The sequence below is a fragment of the Echinops telfairi genome, unplaced genomic scaffold, assembly GCF_000313985.2.
Source record: "Echinops telfairi isolate 266 unplaced genomic scaffold, ASM31398v2 ScPeMD7_2565;HRSCAF=3150, whole genome shotgun sequence".
NCBI lineage: Eukaryota > Metazoa > Chordata > Mammalia > Afrosoricida > Tenrecidae > Echinops > Echinops telfairi.
Window position 1 is genome coordinate 3,742,411 of NW_022106463.1, and position 23,472 is coordinate 3,765,882.

Below are 23,472 nucleotides of genomic sequence, written 5' to 3' on the forward strand. Positions count from 1 at the left end.
CACACACACACACACACACACACACACACACACACACAAATTCACATATGCTCCAGTGCTTCAAAAGCTTGTGGGAAATTCCATTATATCTTACTTCCATTTTCTTTTATTTCGTTTATCCACTTTTGTTTCAGTATCTTGTAATTCCATTTCCCACAACACAACCACAAAAGGGCTTCAAAAATTTCACACTTTCTCATTTGTTCCCCCTTCGGACCCATTTTAAATTTGTTCTAGTGTTGACTATTTTCTGGTTTCTTTGAGATTGAGATTTCTCTGGTTTGGGGGCTATTTTGGGGGTATGTGGTTATTCTTTATCTGAAAACCAGGAGAAGTAAATCTTTAGAAACAGTAACAGTATACTAGTTTCTCAAGCATACGTCGTGGAAGTTGAGGGAAAAGAGTGAGCTAACAGTAACGAGTACAAGAATGAAGAAAGTGTTCAAAATGGTCTGTGGCGATGATTTCATAACCCTTTGTGATATACTTAAACCACTGGATTGTATGATGTGCAAATGAAACTGTTAAAATTAATTTAAAAACAAAATAAACAGATCCCTCTTCCCCCAAATTAATTACATACGTGGAAAAAATTCTCATTCCATTTCTGCATGAACTTTTTGAATCCCCCTCATATGCAGGTAGGTGTGTGTGTGTGTGTGTACAATACACAGGCATGTAGGTATATAAAACACATAGATGCACATAGATTCCATGTGACAGTAAATAAAATCTGGTCAGAACTAAGTGGCTTCTCGGGTAACTTTGGATGCTGTGTGAGTGTGAAGATGCAGCAGGTGGAAGAGGGAAGGAGGACCCTGAGGGATAAGAAAGAGTTAACCAGGCCAGAGTCCCCGCTTTAATGAGATTTAACTGTTTTGCAAGAGTCAACATGATCTAATCTTAACACAGAGAGTTAAAAGGAAAGCCAATGTTTCCAGAGAGTTTCACTAACAAGAAAGACGGAGAGTAGTTTTTATATGTGTAAAGTGAAAAACAAACAAAAAACTTGCAAAGAACTCTTAGATTTTCTGGAAGCTGCCCTGAGCTGTTCAGTTCACCTGATGATGATCGGATTTGCAATCTTTAGCTGGAACTGTTCAATCCCTAAGTGGGTGGGTGGGGCAGACACACACACACACACACACACACACACACCACACCCCACCCCCAGTGTGGAAATCACCTAAGATTGGGTGGGCTGTTGGGGGGAGGGGAGGGGAGTTCTGCTAGAACAGTGGTTCTCAACCTTCCTAATGCCGCGACCCTTTAATACAGTTCCTCATGTTGTGGCGACCCCCGTATGTGGGCGTATCTGCATGTGGGCAGACCTGCCTGGAGACGGATAGAGGAGCGGTGTCTCGGTTCCTAAGACCATCGGAAACATGGTCTTGAGGCAACCCCTGTGAAAGGGTCGTTCGACCCTCCAGGTTGAGAACCGCTGTGCTAGCAGAAGCGGAGACGAACAAGCAAAATCTTGATATCCCAAATCAGCAGTCTCAGGAGCAAATGACAAAAGGCAACGTTGCACTGGGGTCTACGATGCACGCAATAGTTCACAAAAAGGAAAGCGGCGGTCTTGTTTCACCCCCATCCTGCATGGAGGGAGAGAGCATGTATAAGGAGCAGTTAAAGGATGATACTTAACACCCCCACCCACCCCCGCCCCGATTCTCCCCCTGGGGGCAAACAGGCAAATAAAGGTTGGTACAAGTCAGGACATTTTCATCTCCACGGCTCTGCTCCCAGGAACCCCTTTCGTAACCCTGAGGCACCCGGGCACCGGTTCTCGACCAGGCTGAAGCGCATGATGTTATCCCAGGGATGCCAGGACAGACGCCGGGCGCAGGACAGGTCTCCATGTCCGACTGAGCGCCACCATCCCTGCTGATGCCAGCCGGATGTGATGATGCCCGTGAGGTCCTGACCCAGGTGCCACCTGGTCGGCTCCACCTCACAGCAACGCTGCCAACAGGAAGACGCACTGCCCGGGCCCGGCCACCCTGGCAGTTGTCGTGCATGAGTTCACGGCGGCTGCCCAGGGTCAAGCCACCTCACTGAGACTTTTTCTTTCTTGCTGTCCCTCCCCTTTGCCAAACATGATGCGATTCTCCAGGACTGGGGTCTCCAGAGAACATGTCCACAGCACGGGAGAAGGAGGCCGGCCACTGCTGCTTCTAGGGAGCATTCTGGCCGTAATCTCGCCAGGGCTGCCCAGGCCACCTAGGGCCAAGGTGGCCACGCACGAACAGCACACTAACTCTTGTAAACCCAGAGCGAAAAGCCAACCCTCCCTCGCCTTTCAAACACAGCCCCACGGGGGCTTGCTTTAAATTCGTTGCTTCGGATCACTTGCCGGTTTCACTCGGAAGGCCCACAGGTAACTATTTATTTCGGGAACGGTCTATGGAGGCAGCAATGGGCCTCGGATATTAAACAGCTATTCCAGGGGCCCCACCTGGATGAGCCCCAGCTTGGAAAATGCAGCAGGGTAAGGAACATGGGGTTCCGAACCAGCCTCTGTCTGGGGCTCCTACAGGTTAGAATTTGGGCTGCCCTTCAGACACACGGAAGCCTCCTTGTGAAAGGCTGCCCAGGAGGACAGAACGTGGTCAGTGTTGTTAGGTGCCAACAAGACACTTCTGGCTGGCCGCGTGGGTTAGCAGGAAAACGTTGCTGGTGTATGGAACGCGTTTGGAATTCGTAACGTTGGCACACTAACACCTTCTTTGCCAGGCCGTTGTAAGGATTTTACATAAGACCGTCCACTTTACACAGAAATACTCGGCAACTCCTAACTATCAGACTCACAGGTTTATGAGAGCCTAGTTTTACACGCTGGGCTGCTAACCGCAAGGTCGGCGGTTCGAAACCGGCAGCCGCTGGTTGGTGAAAGATGAAAGCTTTTCTGCTCCTGTAGAGATTGAGTCTGGGGAACCCACAGGGGCACTTCCACTCTGTCCTATAGGGTCGCGGTGAGCCAGGATCCACTCGATAGCAGTGGATTTTTCCCGTGTTGGAACCTGCCTGATGACGCAATGGGTTAAACAAGGCTGCTCACCAGAAGGGCGGCAGCCCAACCCTCCAGCTGCTTGGCGGGAGATGAGGGTTCTTTCCAAAGTTTAAAAAAAATTTTTTTTTAAGTTTTATTCACACAATTCACAAACTTAAAGTTGAACGGTTTAAATATATTAAAGGGTTTTGCAATCATCACCACAATCAATGTTAGAAAACTGGTTTTTTTGTGCTCATTATTATTAGCTCCCTGTTTCCCCCCAATCTCCATGGCCATAACCCAAGACGTGGCCACTCTCTAGTTACAACAGTTACAGCTTCTCCTACCCTGGCTTTCACTTGGAGGATCACACACGCAGAGAAACCCCAACAGCAATGGCAAGATGAAACCCTCAGTCCGAAAGGAAGCAGCAATAAAACTAGAACACATCAAGAATGGGTCAAAAAGGGAAACCCACGGTGCTGAGTTTACATCTCCTATCAGGAGCTCTCTCTGCTGTTTGTTCTACTTCGTACCACGCACAGCCTCGGGAGGGGCCAGAGCAGCGGCACTTCTTCATCCCGGGGAGGTTCGCAGTGGGTCGGCAGAGGGCTTTCCAGGGTTAGCATTTCAGTCCCCAGGTCAAGGGTGGGGAAGGGCAGGGCTGCCGCTTATCATGCTTGCCGGATCAGAGCGGCTCAGACCTGGAGCTGTGATTAAGTATTTAAGATTTTATCATAAAACTCCCAAGCATGGGCTAATTATCCAGTTAATGAATCATCCACTTATTTTACTTCTTTTCCTACTCTTTGCCATCTGCTTCTTATCAGACAGCTGTTTATGGAACACAGGAAACAAACGGGAGGAGTAACTAAAATCATCCCCACTGCTTTCTCCCTGCTATTGGCTGTGGACAAGGGCCCTCAGCAGAGGCCCACGCCTTTGGAGCCCCGCAGGCTGACTGTGTGACTCATGACCCAGCCCAGGAGCCCCGTGCCCCGGCTGTGTGACTCATGACCCAGCCCAGAAGCCCCGTGCCCCAGCTGCTCCCCGAGCAGTCCACGGGTAGAACTGTGAGGAGTTAAAGAAGTCCTTCTAACCACTCTGCTGAGTCTAAACCTATCATCATGGTTCACGGTTGTGTGGCCTTTTGTTTTTTGATATTCTGTTTTTAAAGAACTGTTGTAAAGATACAAAGGGGTTCCAAAAAGCTTGTGGAAAGATGGAATTAAAGGTAATAAAAAATTTGAAGCACCCTCCCATGTGGACGTCTATGTACATGTGTGTGAGTGTACATGTGTGTACACTCACCACACCAGCCTTTTCCGTGGGACACTTCAGGGGCCTCAGTCACATTGACTTCGTTGGTCAACCATTCCCAGTCCTTGTTAATGGCGACGCTGAAATGATGACACTGATCCAGGGCTGGCGCGGCCGGTTGTGAGCTGCGTCCGTCCTGGGTTTCCTGAGATGAGTACCCTCCTTCCAGGCCCACCGCTCCCGGTTCAGGGCTTACCCACACCTCTTTGTAAAGGTGGATGCCCCCAGCCCCCTTCGAGGGACTGGCCAGCGTGAAATGCTTTCCTCCTGCGGATCCCCAGGCAGGTGGGTGTCACAGTTGTCCAGCGTCATGTCTATCCAGTGTCTTGTCTGCCCGGACGTCGGGGCTGTCCAGATGTGAGGCTGTCTTCCGGGAGGGCGCAGCGCAGCACCTCCACATGCATACTCTGCTCTGTTTCCATCTGAATTTGTTGGAATTCCATCGTCCCCGATTTCATCGTTAACGTTGACAATCACATTTCTTGGTTACTAAACCTTTTGCCGTTTGAAGCTTAACATGGACCTTCGAGCAACCCACACCCCAGCAGAGCTAACAGGAACACACCCTGCTGAGAAGTCAGGGCGCTCACAGCCGGAGCCGGCGCGCTGAGGAGCAGCCATGCTCTGCTGCTAGGTGTTGCAGCCGCTCCAGCTAAACAAGCCCCAGCCGCCGACCGGTGAGCTGGTGAGCTGGCTGTTAGTCTGTAAGGGAAACGAGGCTGTAACCCTTGAGCCATTGCTTTCTGATGCTAACTCCACGGCAGCCTTTCCCCATGGATTCCCATCTTGCTGTGTGGCAGAGGGGGGGCTTCTAGCCTGGGCCAGCAAGCCTTTTTTTTTCCTTTTGCCATAAATCCATTTTACTCCACCACCCACCTTTCAGCCCGGCGCCCACGGTGTCTGACTCTCACAACGCTACACTTTCTTCTTTTGAGCTGGTCAGTATTCATGAGGCAGCTTGGTTGCCAAGAGGTGTCCTACAGCCAGGGGGAAAACGAGAATACACGCGCAACTGTTTCCAAAGCAAAAACTCCCTTGTCAAACCTGAAAAGGGGGTTTAGGGACTTACCAGTCTTCCCAAGATGAGTCAGCGCCTGACTTTGAATCCGAGCCCCACCGCTTGCTACTGTGTGCGCCTGCTGACTCAGCTGCTCGGGGGCTGTTTGGAGAAGTGGGTGAGAGTACCGAGTGCTTCATATAGCATGCGGGGCACCAAAAAGCACCACTAATGGCGCGTTGTTGCTGTTGTTGTTTTCTGCAGTAGCTACTGTGGTGGTGGAGACACTGGGTTGCTAGTTCCAAGGATAGTAGTTTAAGACCACCAGCTGCTCCTTGGGTAGAAGATGAGGTTTTCTCCTCCCGGAAAGGGTTGCCGTCTCAGGAACCCATGGGGGCAGTTCTACCCGGCCCTGTAGAACCGACTGGACGGCAGTGAGGGGGACTGTCATGGTTCTCATCATCATTATTGTGATTCAACAAAGAAGGCCTCGTGGTGTAGGCAACAGCGGCTTATGCATTGAGCAGCTAACCGCAAGTTCAGCAGTTTGAACCCACCGGTTGTTCCACAGGAGAGAGATGTACAGATGCTCTGCCTTGGGTCTACTGTGTCCTATAGGGTGGCTATGAGTCAGACAGACCTGATGGCAACCGAAGGTTAGTCAACTAGAGAGTGGGAATAAAAAGGCAGGAGAAAAATCCAGCCTTCCCAACTGCCGTTTTGCTCTGGGTCCCTGGGCTGGAACGCATTCACTGGCAGGACGGGAGCCCGTGCCCTGTTGCAAAGGGAAATGCATGAGCATGGAAAGGAAGAGAGAAAATGCAGGGAGACTGGACGTCCAATGACTCTGAACACGTGCTTTCAGGGTTTACGAAGCATGGACAGGTTTTTCTTGAGGGCGTGGGGTATAGGCTGACAACTGGCCTTATGACTTCAAACTCAAAAACAACTCACCACCAATGGGTACTTCCGACTCACAGCACCCTGTAACACAGGGGAGACCTGCCCCTGTGGGTTTCCTGGGACAGTATCTCTTCACAGGAGTTGAAAGCCTCGTCTTGCTACCGCAGAATGCCCGGTGGTTTTGAACTGGTGACCTTGAGGTTAGCAGCCCAATGCGTAACCCCCTACTCCCACCAGGACTCAGCTTAGTCGAACTCAATGCACAGAGTCCTTTAAGAGATTAACAAAAACACCATACTCACCATACTCTAGCTTATCAGGAAGAGGAGGCTGGTGGTGTGAACCAGTATTTCGAGATGATGCATAAACTCTAAGATTAGGAGGGATGGTTCTACTTTTTAAAAGAGAGCAAAACAAACTAGCAAACATAAAACCTTTCATGTAAACATCAACTATTCACAGCAGAAAGGAAAATCAAGCTTAGGTCTGATCGTTCCCAGATCTGGTTTCATCATTCCAAACAGTCCCTCAGCGGTGAGATGTAGGGGTTTCTTTTGGAGATTGCTGGAGAGATGCGGGTAAACACCAGGAGGTATCTTGTGAACAATCTTTCAGGAAGTGTACCCAGTTCAACCCAGGAAAATTCCTGCCTCTCCGTGCCATGGCACCATGCCAAAGAGTGCCCAACCTCAGTCCTTCAGCCGAGTCTGCAGAATGCTCTGCTCGACTTACTGGCATTTCCCAGCCACTGGGGTGCCTGCCCACTGTCACTGTCAGTGTATCCCAACAACAAGCCCCCTTGGGTGCTCCTGAGCCCATGAAGTGCTGCGCCCAGGGCCGCAGGAAAGCCTGGCAGCCGGGTGGAGCGGTGGAGCCCACGCCTGCAGCTGCAGCCACACGCAGGAATACCATCTGCCAGGAACCGCCTCCACTGACGCCCCATTCATCAATGCAAAGATGCCTAGGGAGATCCTGTCCGTGGCTCGGAGCCTGAAACTGGAATCGTTGGTATGTTTCTGGAGTCCGCCCACAACAAGAGATCTGCTTGGGGCACACAGCCCTCAGACCTCAAACGAAGTCAAACTCCAGAGACAAGATCTTCTGTAGCAACATAAATGAAAGTGGGCTACATGAAGTTCACGAACAAGTAGAAAATTACAGGCCCCTGCTATTTACTTAGAGAGAAGCCCTGGTGGAGCAGTGGGAAGGCGTTGGGGCTGCTAACCCCAAGGTCAGCAGCTCGAATCCACTAGCCACTCCTGGGAGTTATGGTCTCAGAAACTCACAGGGTCAGTTCTAGCCTGTCCTACAGGGTCGATAAGAGCCGGAACCAACTCTAAGGCGGCGAGTCTGGGAGTTCGGAGTTCGGAGAGCTCCTCAATTCATGGCTGCATCAAACTGATGCATCTCTGTAGAGATCGGTACACCACACAAGCATTCTGAGATGACAGGCTATATGTTTTTGCCGTGTTAAATGGAAAAGTCAGCATCAATCGTAGGAGCTGAAGGTAGTTTCTGTAATTTTTGTTGAGGAAATCGACATGTGTCAGAATGAAGCGTCCTGAGAAGCTAATTGCATGGTGTGTGGGCCAAGCCCACCCAGCCCCTCCTTGGGAGGACAATGAGGCTGGCTCTCCTAATAAAGCTTTGCAGCCTCAAGAAGCCCTATTAGGGCCCCTGTGAATCGCAATCAACTCTTGAGTTGTTGGGGGTTACTTAGTTTTCTTCCCTGAAATGTCAGCTGCACTTTGGGGAGCAGATGGGGGTTGGGTGCTACTTAACCCCTGTCCTCTTTAGCCCCTGAGGCCAGTGACCAGGTTCCTAAACCAACAAGACACCAGCCTTGTTACCTGTCAACATGACATCAAACTTCTGAAGGGGCCTCAACATTGTGGACCACCCTGTATCCAAGGAGATTCAAAAGTGCTCATGGGAAACCACGATGAACAGATCAGGGGGCATTTCTCCACAAAGCTTTGGAATCCTTCCTCCTAAGCATGTCTCCCCGTCAGGTGACCACTTTATACTTCTCCCTGCATACTGCTTTTGGACAAAGAGATAGGAAAACCGTCCCTATCTGGGAATGGGACTGTTTGGTGTTTGCAAATAACCATTTGGAATGCAAACCACCGTTTGAGACTTTTGGTGTCACTCCCCCTCCCCCACCAAAACGGTTCTCAGTGCCAAGGTTGAAGGGTGAGAGTAAAAAGCACACAGTGACCAGAGGCTGTGACCCAATGCCGGGGAGTTGACGAGCACCGTGCAGCCGAGCCGGCCAGCCAGCCTCGTGTCACCGGAACTGGTGAGGCTAAAGACAATCAAAGGCTGAGACCTCTGCCTGCAAAGTCCCAGGAAAAACAAGTGCAGGTGGTATAGGCTGCTTAACCAAAGGTTGACGGTTCTAAACCCTGAGCCATCAAGGAAGTGAGAGATGAGGCGGTCTGCTTTCGTAAGCATTTACAACTTGGCATGGCGACGGGGTCGTTCTACTCTGTCTTACAGCGTGGCTGTGAGTGGCGGCGGCTTCATGGCAGTGGGCTTCATTTGGGCCAGGCAGACTCTCCCATAATCAGTTTGAGTAAGAGACAGAGAGAAAGTCAGAGGGAGGGAGGGAGGGTATCAATTAAAGCTCCCATTAGCCCGCACCTCTCCTGCCCCTTACACAACGCCCACATTCTAAAAGGCTGACCTATTTCAAACCAGACCCCACAGGGAGATGTGGGAAGCTAAACGGAACACCACATTCCGGAAGATAAGCTATAGTTGATGCTCTTAATCTTTCCAACCCATTGAATTAGGCTGGGACCCTCAAAGGCCCAGCTCAGTTCACTCCCACGTGGTCTTTGGCTGACACCAGGATGAGAAGTCGCTGCCCCATTGGATTGGTCCATAGGCCATTCTTTGCCGGCCCACAGGCACCAGTGTTGGTTAGTGAAGACATATGGGGGGGAACCAGTTCGGCTCACAGCGCCTCCTAGCGCCCTGAAGGAAGTGAGCTCAGACAGGCTCAAAGTCACAGAAGGACACCAGGGGGCCTGGGCAGGTGCGCAGACGCCCAGTGGGTCAGTCTTCCCGTTTAAAAGGCAAGTAAACCCTCAGCTTAGGCAATCTGGTGAGAACCCAGGGTTAACATAAAGCCTGGCAAAGCACCATCCACGTGCACGAGCCATTTGTCGGCCGCTCACAGGCTGCAGAGAGAATGTAAGTTCGGCCCGGTGCCTCCTTGCTCTGTATTTCCGTAAGGAAGACACAAGCCTGCCGCCCGAGGGGCTCCCGTGCTGTTCCCAGACCTCACTGTGTATTTATCTTTCTAGAAAGATCACACATTTTCTGAACCGATGGAACAGAGACGGAATGTCGGCTCTCGTTCACCAAACAGCACTTAAAAAAAAAAAATTCTAGTATAGAATTCCCAAAAGTTTGTGGGAAGATGGAAGGAGAAGAGAATGTAATTTTTCCATGGATTTTTTGAAGCCCCCTCCCGCCTATTTTAGACAATGGTAGAATGAATGGAAATGCCACATGGTCCTGGCTTATGTTCAAAGGCTCACCGATGGAAGACCTGGCTTAGACCAGCAGTAAATACTGTGGCTGGGTGGAATCAACAGCACCGTGATTACCACTGTGCAGGGGCAATGAACTATTCAATGCGGCTCTTCTAGCCAAAGTCTCTGTACCTCCCACATAATGACCTTTCTTGCCTGGTTCTGGGCAAGAAGGGGGGCGGGGGCGGCATACATTTTAAAAGGATTCACATGTGAGTAACTTCACAGGATTCATTAGAATACCATCTGGCTGGGCATACAATGAGCCCACGGAAAAGCAGGAGAGTCGGAGCCAGGAGTGGAGCACGTCCTGTGGGCCCTGAGGCGCCAGCACAGTGAACCTCCTTACTCGGGAGAGCTGTGACACCGGAGTGGCAGGGGGGAGCAGCAGCAGAACCAGGAGCCTGGGCATTAGACAGAGAGTGGTGCACCGCGCAGCCAACAGAGCAAGTCAAACTGCCTGTGGAGGGAGTTCCACTTCATTGGAGCGAGCTGGGCTTGCTGACTGCCTTCTGGTTGAGGCTCACCGCCGAGTGGCAAGCCCTTTGGGTTTTTATTAGCAATCCTGAAAGGACCTTGTAACACAGCCTGACTGAGCAACTACATCTTGAGCTTTTCTCACCTGCCTGGTAACCTGCCACCTTCCTTCATAAACCCCTTAGCGAACACTGTCTGCAAGGGCTGGGTGGCCAATGCGGATGAATGAATGAGCCCACTGTACAGCAGAGGAAGCTGTGTGTGACCGAGAACACTGACCGCTGCAAGAAGAAAAACAAAACAAAAGCAGCAGCAGAATGAATCCAAAGAAAGTAAAATCCTTTTGCTCCAGTGCCCTTGGCAGTTAAGGCTGGGTTCATCGGGTACCACTTTATTGTGGTCTGTGTTGGAACAGACTGAATAGCGTGTTTGTGACTGGTATCTTTGTGTGTTTTTCTGCTTTGAACGTATTCAGATATAGATATGGCCATATTTTCAATGCCTGACTTTCTGACTTTGTCTCACATCTCTTGTCTATTGTGTCACCACACACACACACACACACACACACACACACACACACACACACACACGAGATGAACTGGAAAAAGGAGCTAGGGAGAAGCCAGAGAGAAGTGTTTTCAAGTCAAATCACAATCTCCCTGAAGGGGAGCTCTGGTGGCGCAGTGGTTACCAACTGGGCTGCGATCCCAGGGGTCAGCAGGTTGCAATCGCCAGCTCTTGGCTCCTGTCAAGAGTGAGTTGGAAACTCCCCGGGCAGTTCTAACCTGTCTGACAGGGTCGCTATGAGTTGGCATCTGCTGGATGGCAATATGTTTTTGAGTTGTCGAGGGAACATTCGGGAGCCTTGGTGGCATAGTGGGTTACATGTTAGGCTGCTAGCCACAAGCTGCCATTTGAACCGACCAGCTGCTCTGCAGGAGGGAGCGGAGGCTGTCTGCTCCCATCACAATGTGCCCTGGGGGTGGGTGGGTAGGGTGCTTCTCCGTCCTGTCAGTCGCCAAGTGGGACTAGGCGGCAGAGTTTTCTTTTTTCCTACAGAGCGCCCTGGTGGCTGTCCAGGGATGCCCAGGCCCCCCTCATGTGAAGGCTGTGTGCATCCTGTAAGACAGTACTATTTTGGGGTGCAGGCTGGCTGCATACCAGAAAATGAGAAGCCACCTCTGGTCTTATCTTACAAATCCAACCCCATGACGTGACAGCAGACATGCCACCCTCTTTGCACGCCCCCATCCTTCCTTGACACGTAACCAATCATGTGAGTTAACGCGACCTGACAGGGAAAATATTGAGGTTTAAAAGAAGAACCGCTCTATTGTTGGTGTTAACTGGGGTTGTAATGCTTGATCATCTCTGGTTTGAACCATGGGCTTGCATTCTTCTCACGAGGGTGTGAATTTTCATGCTGAAAATATTGGGTTTCTTAGCAGGAAGGAAAAAAATGTTTCATATAGAAAAGAGCGGGATTTTTAGGGAGGTTGTTGTAATATTCTTGGAAGCAGAGCAGAAAAATATACCTGTCCAAAACAAACAATGAAAAGGATTTAGACTTTTCTCATTCTTCTGATAAACCAGTATGAAAGCTAATATTTATACGCAGTCAGAATTTGGAGCCCGGCCTCTCGAAGGGTAGGCTAGTCCCAGAGAATGCACAAGGAAGTTCACAGAGTGAGTTCATAGAGTCGGCCAGGTGCAAGGTCAAGATACACAAACCTGCTGTGAACTACTGGTAAAAGGAAGTTAAGAACATTCCATTTGAAAGAGCACACAGACCTACGAATACATTTAACCAGGGACGTGAAAGAGGAGGTGCACGAAAGATGCTACGAACCATTGTTGAAAGAAATGATGGAAGCCCTAAATAGATGCAAAGACATTCATGCGCACAGACTGTGCTGGTGGTGGTGTTAGGTGCCGTGGGTTGAGTTCTGACCCATAGTGACCCTACACACAACAGGACAGTGCAGTGCCTGGTCCTGCGCCCTCCTTACAATCATTCCTATGTTGAGTCCATTGTTGCTGCCACCGGGTCAATCCATCTTGTTGAAGGTCTTCTTCTTTGTCACTGTCCCTCTCCCTTACCAAGCATGGTATCCCTTTCCAGGGACTGGTCTCTCCTGACAACATGTCCAAAGTCCATGAGATGAAGTCTAGCCATCCTTGCCTCTAAGGGGCATTCTGGCCGTACTTCTTCCAAGACAGATCTGTTTGTCTTTTTCAGAAGTCCACAGAACTTTCAATATTCTTCACCAGGATCACAATGGATTAGAAGACTTCATATTGGTAGGGTGTCAGAGTTGCCCAAAGCAATCTATAGATTAATGCAATCCCAGTATCAAAATTCCAATAGCATATTTTGAAAAATCAGAAATGACAAGATAATTCTCTATCCCAACATGGAATTGCTAGGGAGCCTGAACAAGATAAGCAATTTTGAAAAGGAAGGCTCACCCATCCTGATTTTAAAACATAATATAAAGCTATCATGACAAAACAGTGTGGCACTTGAATAACGAGCGAGATATAGACCACAGGAACAGAATTAAAAGTCTAGAAATAAGCCCATCCACCTATGGTCAAGTGACCTCCACCCAGGTGGCTAATCCACTCAGTGGAGAAGAACAGTCTTTGCAGCAGGCGGGGCTGTGACAGGTGGGTCTCCACGTGCACAGAAGAAAGCCAGCCCGTGCCGGACACCATGTATGAAAATCACCTCAAATGGGTCAAGGGGCTAAACACAAAAACCAAATCCATAAGATCGTAGAAGGAAACAGGCAAACAAAAGGAACCTTGTTTTTAACAACAGACTCATGGATTGGACACAACGAGCAACGATGGAGGAAAAAGAGCAGACAAAGGGGACGTCATCCAAGCACAATGCTTTTGTGCAAGAATGTGAAGAGTAAGGTGACCAGATTTAAAGCGGGGCACCATTGGCAGGAGGGTGGGGGGGGGGGGAGTTCCTGATTAAAAATTTGGTCCATATGGATCAAATTGACCGTGCCCTAGCTTGTCATGCACTCTTTCCAGAAATCGGGACTGTCCCGCCAAAAGCGGGCTGTCTGGTCACCTTAGTGAAGAGACCACCAGCAGGAAGGAGAGCCCATTGGGGAGCAGGTGCCCGGTCAGTGAGCCAGATTTTATGAACTACCACGGCTCAACAGCAAAAGACAAAAGAGTCCACTTGACCAATGGGCCGACGACGCAGACATTTCTCCAAAGAAGATACCCCAGTGGCCTCTTAGCCCATGAACAGTTAGTCCTCAGGGACATGTGCATCAAGATCACAGTGGACTGCCACTTCACACCGGCGAGGATGGCTATTACCAGCAAACAGTGGGTGCTGATCAGGATGTGGAGAAATGGGGGGCCCTGTGCACTGCTGGCAGAGACGGAAAACAGTTCTGGCCAACAGAAAAAAGAATATGTCCCAAAAGTTCAAACACAGGGACTCGAAGAGCCAGGGACCCCATTGATCACGGCAGCATTAGTTTACAGCAGGCAAAAGGCCGGCGTATCCAGAAGCGAGCCACAGCAACAGAACATCGATGTTCCCCAGCCCTGGAGAGAAGGGAGGTCAGATGCAGGCTGCCCGTGGATAGGTCTCCAGCACATGCGGAGTGAAACCAGTTGGTCCTGAAGGGCGAACCTTGCCGGACCCACGCATAGGAAACGCCGACAACAGGCCACGGCAGAGAGGCACACGTCTAGCGGTGGTACTGGGGGTGGAGGGGAGGGGAAAGGGGGAATTATCTGCCTAAGGGGTGCCGAGTTCGTGTTTGGGGTGATGATCCATGTCTGGAACCAGACGGCGGTGGGATGGCAGTCCAACTTGGGGAGTGCAATGAATGCCATGGAAGTTTCTATTTAAAATGACCAGCGTTTGGGGGAGGTGGGCTGCGGAGAAGAGAGGGAAATAGTTTACCACAATGAAACTATTTTCTAATGAAATAAGGGCAAGCCAAGGGGGACTCCAGGAAGTGTGCGTGGGTAGATTTTCTGCAGAACAAAGCAATCCTGCAGCTTCCCCTGCGGTTCTCAGCTCACTTTGGGTGTGCTCAACACCCCACAAATGACCAGCTCAGGGACAATGTTTCAAGGACCAGTTGCTCACTCTGGTGGGCCGATTAATATCACAGGCCCTGCGGAGCAGCTTGGTCAGATCCAAAGCCTGGTTCTCCCACCTGTGACCCTGGGGCCTGGGCGCTTTGCCCATCCTTTTCCAGCGCCTACAAGGAGGTGGTAATAATCCCAACTCAGAACCTACCTGTCGTTAGGGAGGGGCCACAGACTCGGTTCTGACCCATAGCGACCCTGCGTACAACAGAACGAAACGCTGCGTAGGCCTGCGCGGTGCTCACACTCGGTGTCATGCTTGAGCCGCTGTGTCAATCCATCTCAACGGCCTGCTTCTCTCTCTGGCCCTCTACTTTTCCAAGTATGATGTTCTTCTCCAGGGACCGGTCCCTCCCGAAAATGTGTCCGCGGTACTTAGGAGATGCAATTCATGGGGACATGAAAACCACTTGCGACAACACACCCAGCAGGTGGCATCACGGGGACACTAGAGGGGACAGAGGTGGGGGTGGCAGTGCCTAGTATCCTCCCCTTCACGGAGGACTCCAGCCACTCGTCCACTGAGGGACAGCGGGGCCCATGGACGGTAGAGAGTTGGGCTGGGCCACAGAAAGCCGTCCGATCCCTGGGTGGCTGCTTTTGCTGTGAAGGCGCCGTGGCTTTGGCCAGACCGAGCCCTCTGCCTGCCCTGCTTCCTCCTCCTACTTCCCCTACACACCTGGGAGGGCACCTGGCTCACCCTCATCTCAGCAAATACCTGCTGTGTGTGTGACGGCCTGGGCAGGCATCGGGTCACCCGGTCCAGGCAGCCAGGGGCACACTGGAATCAGCTGAGTTGTCCCAGCGGCTGCTCCCTTGCTAAGAGGAAAACAGAGCTTCCCTGAGCCCAGCATGAGCTCTGTGGATGCCGGTGGAGCCAAAGGGTCGTGTGGACATCAGGCGGATGGAGAATGAACTGAGAATAAGACTCACATGTTCCGTGAAATATGTGTGAGGGCACTTTAGGAAGGGTGACACTGGCCATTTCCACGTGCATTACACAGCAAAGCAAGCACAGTGACCCTTCAAAGGATTTAATTAGGTCTTGACTTTCCAAAGGGTTACAAATCCAGCCAGACGCTGGGATTTTCCAGCAAAACGTTCAGCTAGTTTCCGAGAGAAGAGCGGCTGAGCGGAGGAGGAAGGCAAGAAGAGAGCTCGTCAGGTTCCAACCAGATACCGCAGCCGACAGGATCTGAAGGCAATCTTCCCGAGAATTTATGGTATTTGCACCATCTTAACAATCTCTACTTAGAGGACTGGGAAGGTTTTGAAAGCTGAAACCTGGCATTCTATCCTGACAGCTAACTAAATCACAATGAGAATAAATGGATCTTACTGGAAGGAAACCACATTTTAAATATGATTCAGGGCGAGATGAGATGGAAGTTCAGAACAAGATACACTGCTAGATATGGATCATTGTGGGGGAAAATGAGGAAAACATGAGATACCGTTCATTGCTAGCGGTACAAAGATGACTCAGAGTGTTGGTACCTAAACATGAGCACATTTTCTCTCTCACACACACACATACACACACACAAGGCTCGTGCCCTGCTTAGCTTTACCTTGAACCATGAGCACAGGCTCTTTGCCGCCTCCGTGCGCCAGCATCTCCCGGCGATAGCGCTCGCCCACGGCCCTGGGAACAGAGGAATGGGTCAGTGGCTTGACACACGCCCGCTCGGCCCTTCACCCAGCTGTTTCTTATAGAGATATTTCGGTCCTGCATTATTTCCTGTCTGCTGAAAACCTGATTCCAGTTTCAAAATTACTCCCCAAATAAGGAAAACCAGGTGCAGTTGAAACCAAACCAATCCACCACGATCTAGTGCAGGGGTTCTCAACCTTCCTCATGTCACGACCCTTTAATACAGTTCCTCATGTTGTGGTGACCCCCCCATCAACCATAAAATTATTTTCGTTACTACTTCATCACTGTCATTTGCTACTGTTATGAATCAGGTGACCCCTGTGAAAGGGTCGCTCGACCCCCAATGGGGTCGCGGCGACCCACAGGTTGAGACCCACTGCTAAGGGGTGTTGGGGACCTAGTGGTTACTGGCTGGGCTGAGAACTACAAGATCAGTAGTGTGAAACCACCAGTTGCTTTGCGGGAGCAAGACGAGGCTCTTTACTCCTGTTAAGAGTTACGGTGTCAGAAGCCCACAGGGGCAATTCCAGTCTGTCTCCAGGGTTACTGTGGGTCGGGCCAGACTCAAAAGCAATGCGTTTGGAAGTTGCCAACTAGAATCTCACAGGTTGGCTGTGGTCACTTGTAGGAAACACCAAGGAGCCAGGGGACAAGAACAGTGGCTGCACCTCTCTGGGCACAGGGTTAGAAAATGGCCCTGGCTGACCCCCAGCCTGGTGGGCTCGGGATCCCCTGCATGCCAGCTCCTGCAACATCTGCTTCCCCGCAACTCACACACCTCTCTAGGCCTCCACTCTTGTCCTGCCTCTGGGCCAACCCCCCTCTCTTCCCAGCTTCCTGGAGGGTGATCCCTGCCTGGTCCTTTCCCAGAAACTGATGCAAGGCTCTCCTGACAGAGGGGAGGAGGGTGCCTTCTGTCTGGTGAGCGTTTCGCATAAGCTCCCGCAACGATGAGTGTATGAAAGTGCGTCAGTCACTCACCTGGGCAGGAGCACCCGCCCAAGCAAGGCCTAGACGTCAAAGGAGACACATCTGAGCAGGCTTCGAAGAGTTCGTGGAGAGATTGCACCCTCTTTCAGTTCCATTTTTCCCCAACTTTCCCCAGCCCCCTTCTCTTCTACAGTGTGTTGTGTTCTAGGATAGGGCCTCGAATATTCCAGAGAATCTCCAGTCAAGGGTTGTCATCCTTGGAATCAATTCATACTCGTCACAGTGTGGCATCTGACTGTCTCCAAACAATCCACCTGGAGAAGCCGACTCTGTGTCTCTGGTCCGCAGAAGGGCAGGATCCCAGAGAGTGTGTGGGACCCGACCATGGAACATTGTAACAAAATAATATTAGATCAGCTTCAAGTTCAAAAGATTCTGGAACTGAATGTGGTTCTTGACATCGGAGAGGCTCCAAACCTCTGCGGGCTGTTTGAGAAGCGGCAAGCGGGTGGGATGGTGGGGAGTGGGAAGGGGGCTACCGCATGGGGACCAGCAGCCCTGGGCGTCTGCCCGGTCCAGCTGGCTCCTGGGAAGAAGACCTTCAGCAACTCTCAGATGCCCTCTGCGTCCCCTCCCCTTGCTGGGAGTGCCGGTGGCCATGCCCGGGGCTCTGTGGGGCCCTGTTTGTTTGTGCGGTGAGGAGGGGAGGCACTTTGAACCACCATCAGACCAAGCCGTAATTAGTGGTTTACTTTCAGAGAAAGTTCCTGCCCCGGGAGAGCGGAACTCCCCTCCCTCTGGATCCTGTTCTTGGAGGGAAGCTGGAGAGGAGGGTCAGAGGAGGCCACTGCGCTGAGACTGTCCCCTGAGGAGGCCTGGCGCCCACCTACTTCCTTATGCAACCTGGCCCCGCCACCACACCAAGGGGCTTGGGTGGCGGCTCAGGGGGTTGTGTGTCGGGAATGCTACCCTCAAGGTGAGCAGCTCAAACGCAGCTTTTTCTAGGGAGAAAGATGAGGCTTGTCTGCTGCCGGACAGACTGGCCCCTTCAGAAGCCCCAGGAAGCAGTTGTGCTCTGCCCTGCGGGGCCGCCGCTGAGTGGGAATTGAGGCAGTGACAGGGGGTCGGGCTGGGTTTGCATCATGAAAACCTCTCTCGGATACTGTGAATCATCCACATCTCAGCTTGAGCTCTCACCGATTGGGAGTAGGTCTTAAATCGGGAGGCAAGTCAGGGAGAACCTTTGGAGGGCCTACTGCTAGCTGAGGGAGCCCTGGTGGCGCTGTAGGTAAGTACTGGGCCACTAACTGCAAAGCCGGTGATTCAAACCTACACCCACTCCTCAAGGAAAAGAAGGGCCGTCTGCTCTCATACAGACTGAGACCAGGGAAACCCTGGGGCGGACCAGCTCTTCTGTCCTATTGGGTCATTCTGGGTCGGAATCCACTCAGTGGCAGTGGGTTTGATTTTATGGGGGAGTCCTGGGTTAGGCATTGAATGGCTAACTGCAAGGCTGGAAGTTCAAACTCACGAAGCCACTCCTGGGGAGAATGGGGAAGCTGTTTGCTACCGGAGAGATGTACAGCCTCATAAACCCTAGGGGCAATTCTCTGTCCTACACAGTGCTAAGGGTTGGAATCAGCAGCAGGGTGTAGGTTATGTTTTATAAGAACAGGAAGCATGCAAATTGCCATTAGACACTGATGGTGGGAGAGGTGGGGCAAACACACACACAGCACCGAGGGGAGGCCAAGCCACAGGGCCTATGGGGCAGCCTGCTGTTAGAGCAAGCTTCTGAGGATCACAGGCGGGGACAAGCAGGTCCAGGGAGGGCACTGGGGCCCAGCATCACAGGAAGCATGGGGGAAGCTCACCTAGGGGGTCAGGGGCACCGAGGGCCTGGCTTTGGGGGGGCACGGCCTCCAGGTTGTAGGTTCTCCCATGTCCGGGGGCTCATGCTCACAGGTCTGCCCTTAAACGGAGTGGGCGGGGTGGGTGATGGTGATGGCACAAGAGTTGTTTGAGGCCCACCCCCACCACCCTTACCTGTTAAAAGGATCCTGTAGAAAACATTCTTTCCAAACCATGGATGCCACGGCCCTGGACATGAGGTATGAGTAGTACTTGGCCCCATATCCCACCAGGTGGCTGAATCGCAGCTGCCAGGCCTGTGGAAACACAAACATGGCCCCGGAAGTGAGGCGTGTCGGGACCCTGGGAACACAGGGCCGGGGATACACAGCATCCTGGCATCGCCCCAGAGGGGCTGGCATGCTTACTGCTTCATACGCCAAGAGCCATGGCGTGTTTACTGCTTTACATGCTAAGAACATTCTGTGTCATGTAAAAGTAATCACTCTAGCCCACTAAGCTGAATTCCAACTATAGGAGGGGCCTTCAAAATGTATGTGGAAGACAAATCCCATTCTGTTTCAGCTCCATCTTTCCATGAACGTTCTGAAACCTCCCCGGTACAGTTAGTCTTTTCATTACATGACTTTCATGTCCTATGCTGCTTATGAAAACAAAAAGACACCGCACCTTGATTTCCACAAGTTGTCAGGAAAGGCCAGTCCCTGGAGAAGGGCAGTAAGGCCGAGGGGCAATGAAAGAGGAAGCCCTTGGACAGATGGCCTGACGCGTGGCTGCAGCCAGGGGCTCAGTTCGGCAGAGGAACACTGGTGAGGGCAGCGCAGGACCGGGCAGGGCGCTGTTGGCCCTAAGGTTGCCATGGGTCGGAACCGCCTCAACGGCACCAAGCTCAATGGGAACAGAACTGCCCCACTGTAGTGCCCTCAGGGCACCACCCCTCATCCCCTCCTCCCTGTCCTCCGTTTCCCTCCCTCCTCTCCTGTCCTCTGAACTGTCCCAGCCCTGGTCGAGAGCTCTGCCCTTTGACCTTGGGTGGGTGGTTATCCTAACTAGGAGGTGGGTTCAGTTCCAGGTCTGAAGGAGTGCTTAGGGCCATATATCATCTTGGGGCCAGTCCTACTTGTTCTCGATCTAACCATTAAACTTGATCTCTTTTAGGATCTTTAATTCTGGTCCACCTTATTCTCCCCTCTCTCCCGGTCCTTCCGATGTGATCATTTTCTGAGCAGGTGGCAGTGGTGGCTGGGCACCATTTAGTTCTTTTGGTCTCATGTCGATGCGCACAGTTCAAACCTATGCGATTCAAGGGTCAACTATCCATCCATTCTTCAGGAGGACGATGATGTCGTTATGACAAGAAAGGCCACGTGGGCGTGCCAGCTAAGAATACGATTCCACAGGGAAATTCTTGCCGACACAGGCAGTTCTTTCTCTGTACTTCAAAGTCGAAAGCATCTACTTTGACTGGCTCACAAGGAGGGCTGTCTAAAAATAACAGCACCAGCTTAGTTCCTTGTTAACATTGTTACAACACAGAATGGGATTATCAAAATGATCCTGAAAAGACCTATGTGTGACATAAACGATTTTACTCTTCTGAAATAAACAAGTCTGACAAGTAATGATCTGTTTTCTCCTCGTGTACACTTGATCGGACACTAAACCTAATTCCCTGGAAAATCAAGTATAAAGTATAATCCTCGCAACAAATCTACACACTAGATAAACTAATCCCACTGAAACCTGTCAAGGAACAAACAGCTAAGGAAAGGTGGTGCCTTCATCACAAGGGGATGACCAATTTGAGAACAAACGCTGTCGTACATCCATTACACAGGGACTCCCTCGGGAGAAGAAATTGACAGCACTGACTACTCTCTGACCGTGGCTGGACCACGGGCGTGAGGGTGGAGCAGGAGCTGCTGTAAAGGAAGGTGTGGAGGAACGCAAATGCAATTAGAACACGGGGACATCAGGGATGATGCTCAATATTCGCTCTCCCCTCTCTCCTAACCGAAGAGGGTGGTGGGCAACTTCTGGATCTTGTCCTTGAAGGAGAGAATGTAACCCCCATCCCCTTTCCTTCGGATTGACTGGCTTGTAGATGCAGAGGTGGAGTTGAGCCACAATGGGCAGTTTCTGACGGTGCACCCTTTGGGTGGCGGTGGGAGGTGGTGGTCACGAGGCCACTGCACCTGGACTGGACAGGTACGTGGGCACAGTTGTTACTGGGATCTCTATTACAACAACCACACCTCCATCCTACCAGTACCACTTGCTCCTCTGCCACCCAGCAGGCCCACAGCCCTGTGACATACAGCTCCCGGGGCCTCCCCCTTGCTGAGGCAGAGGTGAGCAGGCTCTGGGGGTGGCTGAGGGCATGGGGAGCCAGAGATGGGCTTTCTACCTAGAGATGGTTTGAGATGCTTGGGGCCTCCTTGAAAACCACGGCAAACAGAGCCACCTAGGGGTCTAATAAGGTGACCAGATTTAAAGCGGGACACCATTGGTGGGGGTGGGGTTCTTGATTTAAAATTTGGTCTATATAGACCAAATAGACCGTTCCCTAGTTTGTCGTGCATTCTTTCCAAAAATCGGGACTGTCCTGCCAAAAGCAGTACGTCTGGTCACCTTAGTCTAATTCCAATCTAAGAAACAACGTGTAACTAAATGTTTAGCCAAAAGGTAGCTCTCTTGGAATTCTTTCAGGACATAAATAACGCATACAAACTCCGCCTTATTTTTTAACAACTGGGAGCCCTGGTGGTGTTGTGGCTATGCGTTGGACTGCTAACCACAAGTTCAAAACGACCGGCTGCTTTTGTGGAGAACTACAGGGCTTCCTACTCCCACCAAGAGCTACAGTCCTGGAAACTCACGGGCTGTCCTACCCTGTCCGACAGGGGTGCTGAGTTTGGCAGCCATGAGTTGGTGGACAGCTATTCAGCCTCAAACCCACAGGGCAGCTCTCCTGGGTCCTGCAGGGTCACTGTGAGTCCGCATCGACTCGACGGCGGTGAGTGAATGTAGGTTGTGGGGTTATGCTGGGGTGCGCATCGAGCTACAAATGCTGCTGAGACCACTCGGGGGCCCTGTGTGATCTTCCTCACCGGAAGTAATCAGGCTGTGACCCTGTCTTCTCTAAGGGAGCGGGGCCTCTTGTTTTCATCGGACACCCGGCTGAGACTCGGGTGGGCATGAGCGCAATCAGGTTTTCTCGTGGTGGAAGTCTAGGGGGTTCAGAGGCCTGTGGTTCAGGGGCTTCATCTTCTTTGTCAGGGGCTTTGTCTTCTCTCGGATTGGCCAGAACTCGGTGGCCCACTTCTGCGGTGGGGTGCTGAGCTGCGTTTTGCTACGGCTTGGGCTGGAGACACTTTTGTCTTGAAAGTAGCCCTGGCTTCTAAAGAGTGGCCTTGGGCTGTGAACTAGCCATTTCCAAATTCCTTCATTTCAGAAAATACCCGAGTTCCCACACCCTGTGAGCGTGGCGGCAGCAGGCCTTTGGGGTTTGTGGCTGGCTGGGTTTGTGAGATGGGGATGTTCTCAACTGTCCCTGGATATGGACACAGTTAGCCAGCATCCACCTCATGGCATCTTGCTCCTCAATTGTGGGCGCTGAAGAGATTGCATTCACATGACACCCTTCATCTTGGCGTGATACTTGGTGGCAGACGAAGACCCACAGTCCCGCCATTGTTGGAGCACAAACAGCGGCATCTCTGCTCGTTCCAGCTCATATTGACTCCCTGTTACCGCTGCAGTCATCCACGCAACAGGAGAGACAGCATTCCATGGCATGCTTTGAAATCATGGTACCGCTGTCTTTCAGGAGCTTCCTTCGCCCGAAAAGATCGCTTGTTTCACGCGCAGGAGTCACCCTGGCATCTGTCTGGAACGTAGGGATCTGACTTCAAAACCGGGACCCTCACGCCTTTGCAATTTCCCTGTTGTTTTGACTCCAGATGTAGACTTTCCTACCCCTAAGCCTGTCCCAAGGCCTGGCTGTTAGAGGAATTTTTTGGAGCTAGATCATCTCAGTACGCCCGTAGGGAAGACAGACACCCGGAAGCTGGGGAGCTTAGCGAAGATTGGCAGAGCAGGTAGTCATTGTTACTGGCTTTTTAACCCCCCAAAGGCCAGGCCTGTTGAGACGCCGATTTGCCTACAGCATTTCTCTCTCCAAATCAGAGGCAGGGCCAAGAATGTAAAGGGAGCTATGCTGGCATATGCTTAGGGCAGTCTCTATTTTCAGTCTGAAATCTGGAACAGAGATTAGGACAGAATCATCCCTCATTAACTACATGCCCAACGCCCAATGACCGAGCTAATCATTTCTCATAATTACCCCCTTCAACGGCACATGATGTCTGTATTTCTAGCTATACTTGTATGAACACATTTATCCAGGATGTATTTTAGGACAATCTATCACTGGAACATCATAAACTGCCTGAAAAGAGAAATGACACCTGCAATTTCCTTGATGCGTCGTCACACAAAACTGAAATTTCCTTAAGGGCAAGAACTACACTGCGATGTCCATGTCTAGACTAGTAATGTACTGTAGTACCTTAACTACTATCTATAGATAGATGGATAATGAATGGATGGATGGATGGAATATGGAGCCTAACTGCTA

General features: G+C 51.3%; 1 protein-coding gene across 1 annotated transcript in view; it reads right to left on the reverse strand.

The window, feature by feature from the left end:
* The window catches only part of LOC101650395 (mitochondrial intermediate peptidase), a 125,752-nt gene that overhangs the window by 4,948 nt on the left and 97,332 nt on the right, over nt 1-23,472 (reverse strand). The window contains exons 18-19 of the mRNA XM_030886615.2: nt 19,008-19,129; nt 15,946-16,019 (exon numbers count right to left, since the gene is read on the reverse strand). Coding sequence (XP_030742475.1) covers nt 15,946-16,019; nt 19,008-19,129 — 196 coding nt within the window. The remainder of the gene's footprint in view (nt 1-15,945; nt 16,020-19,007; nt 19,130-23,472) is intronic.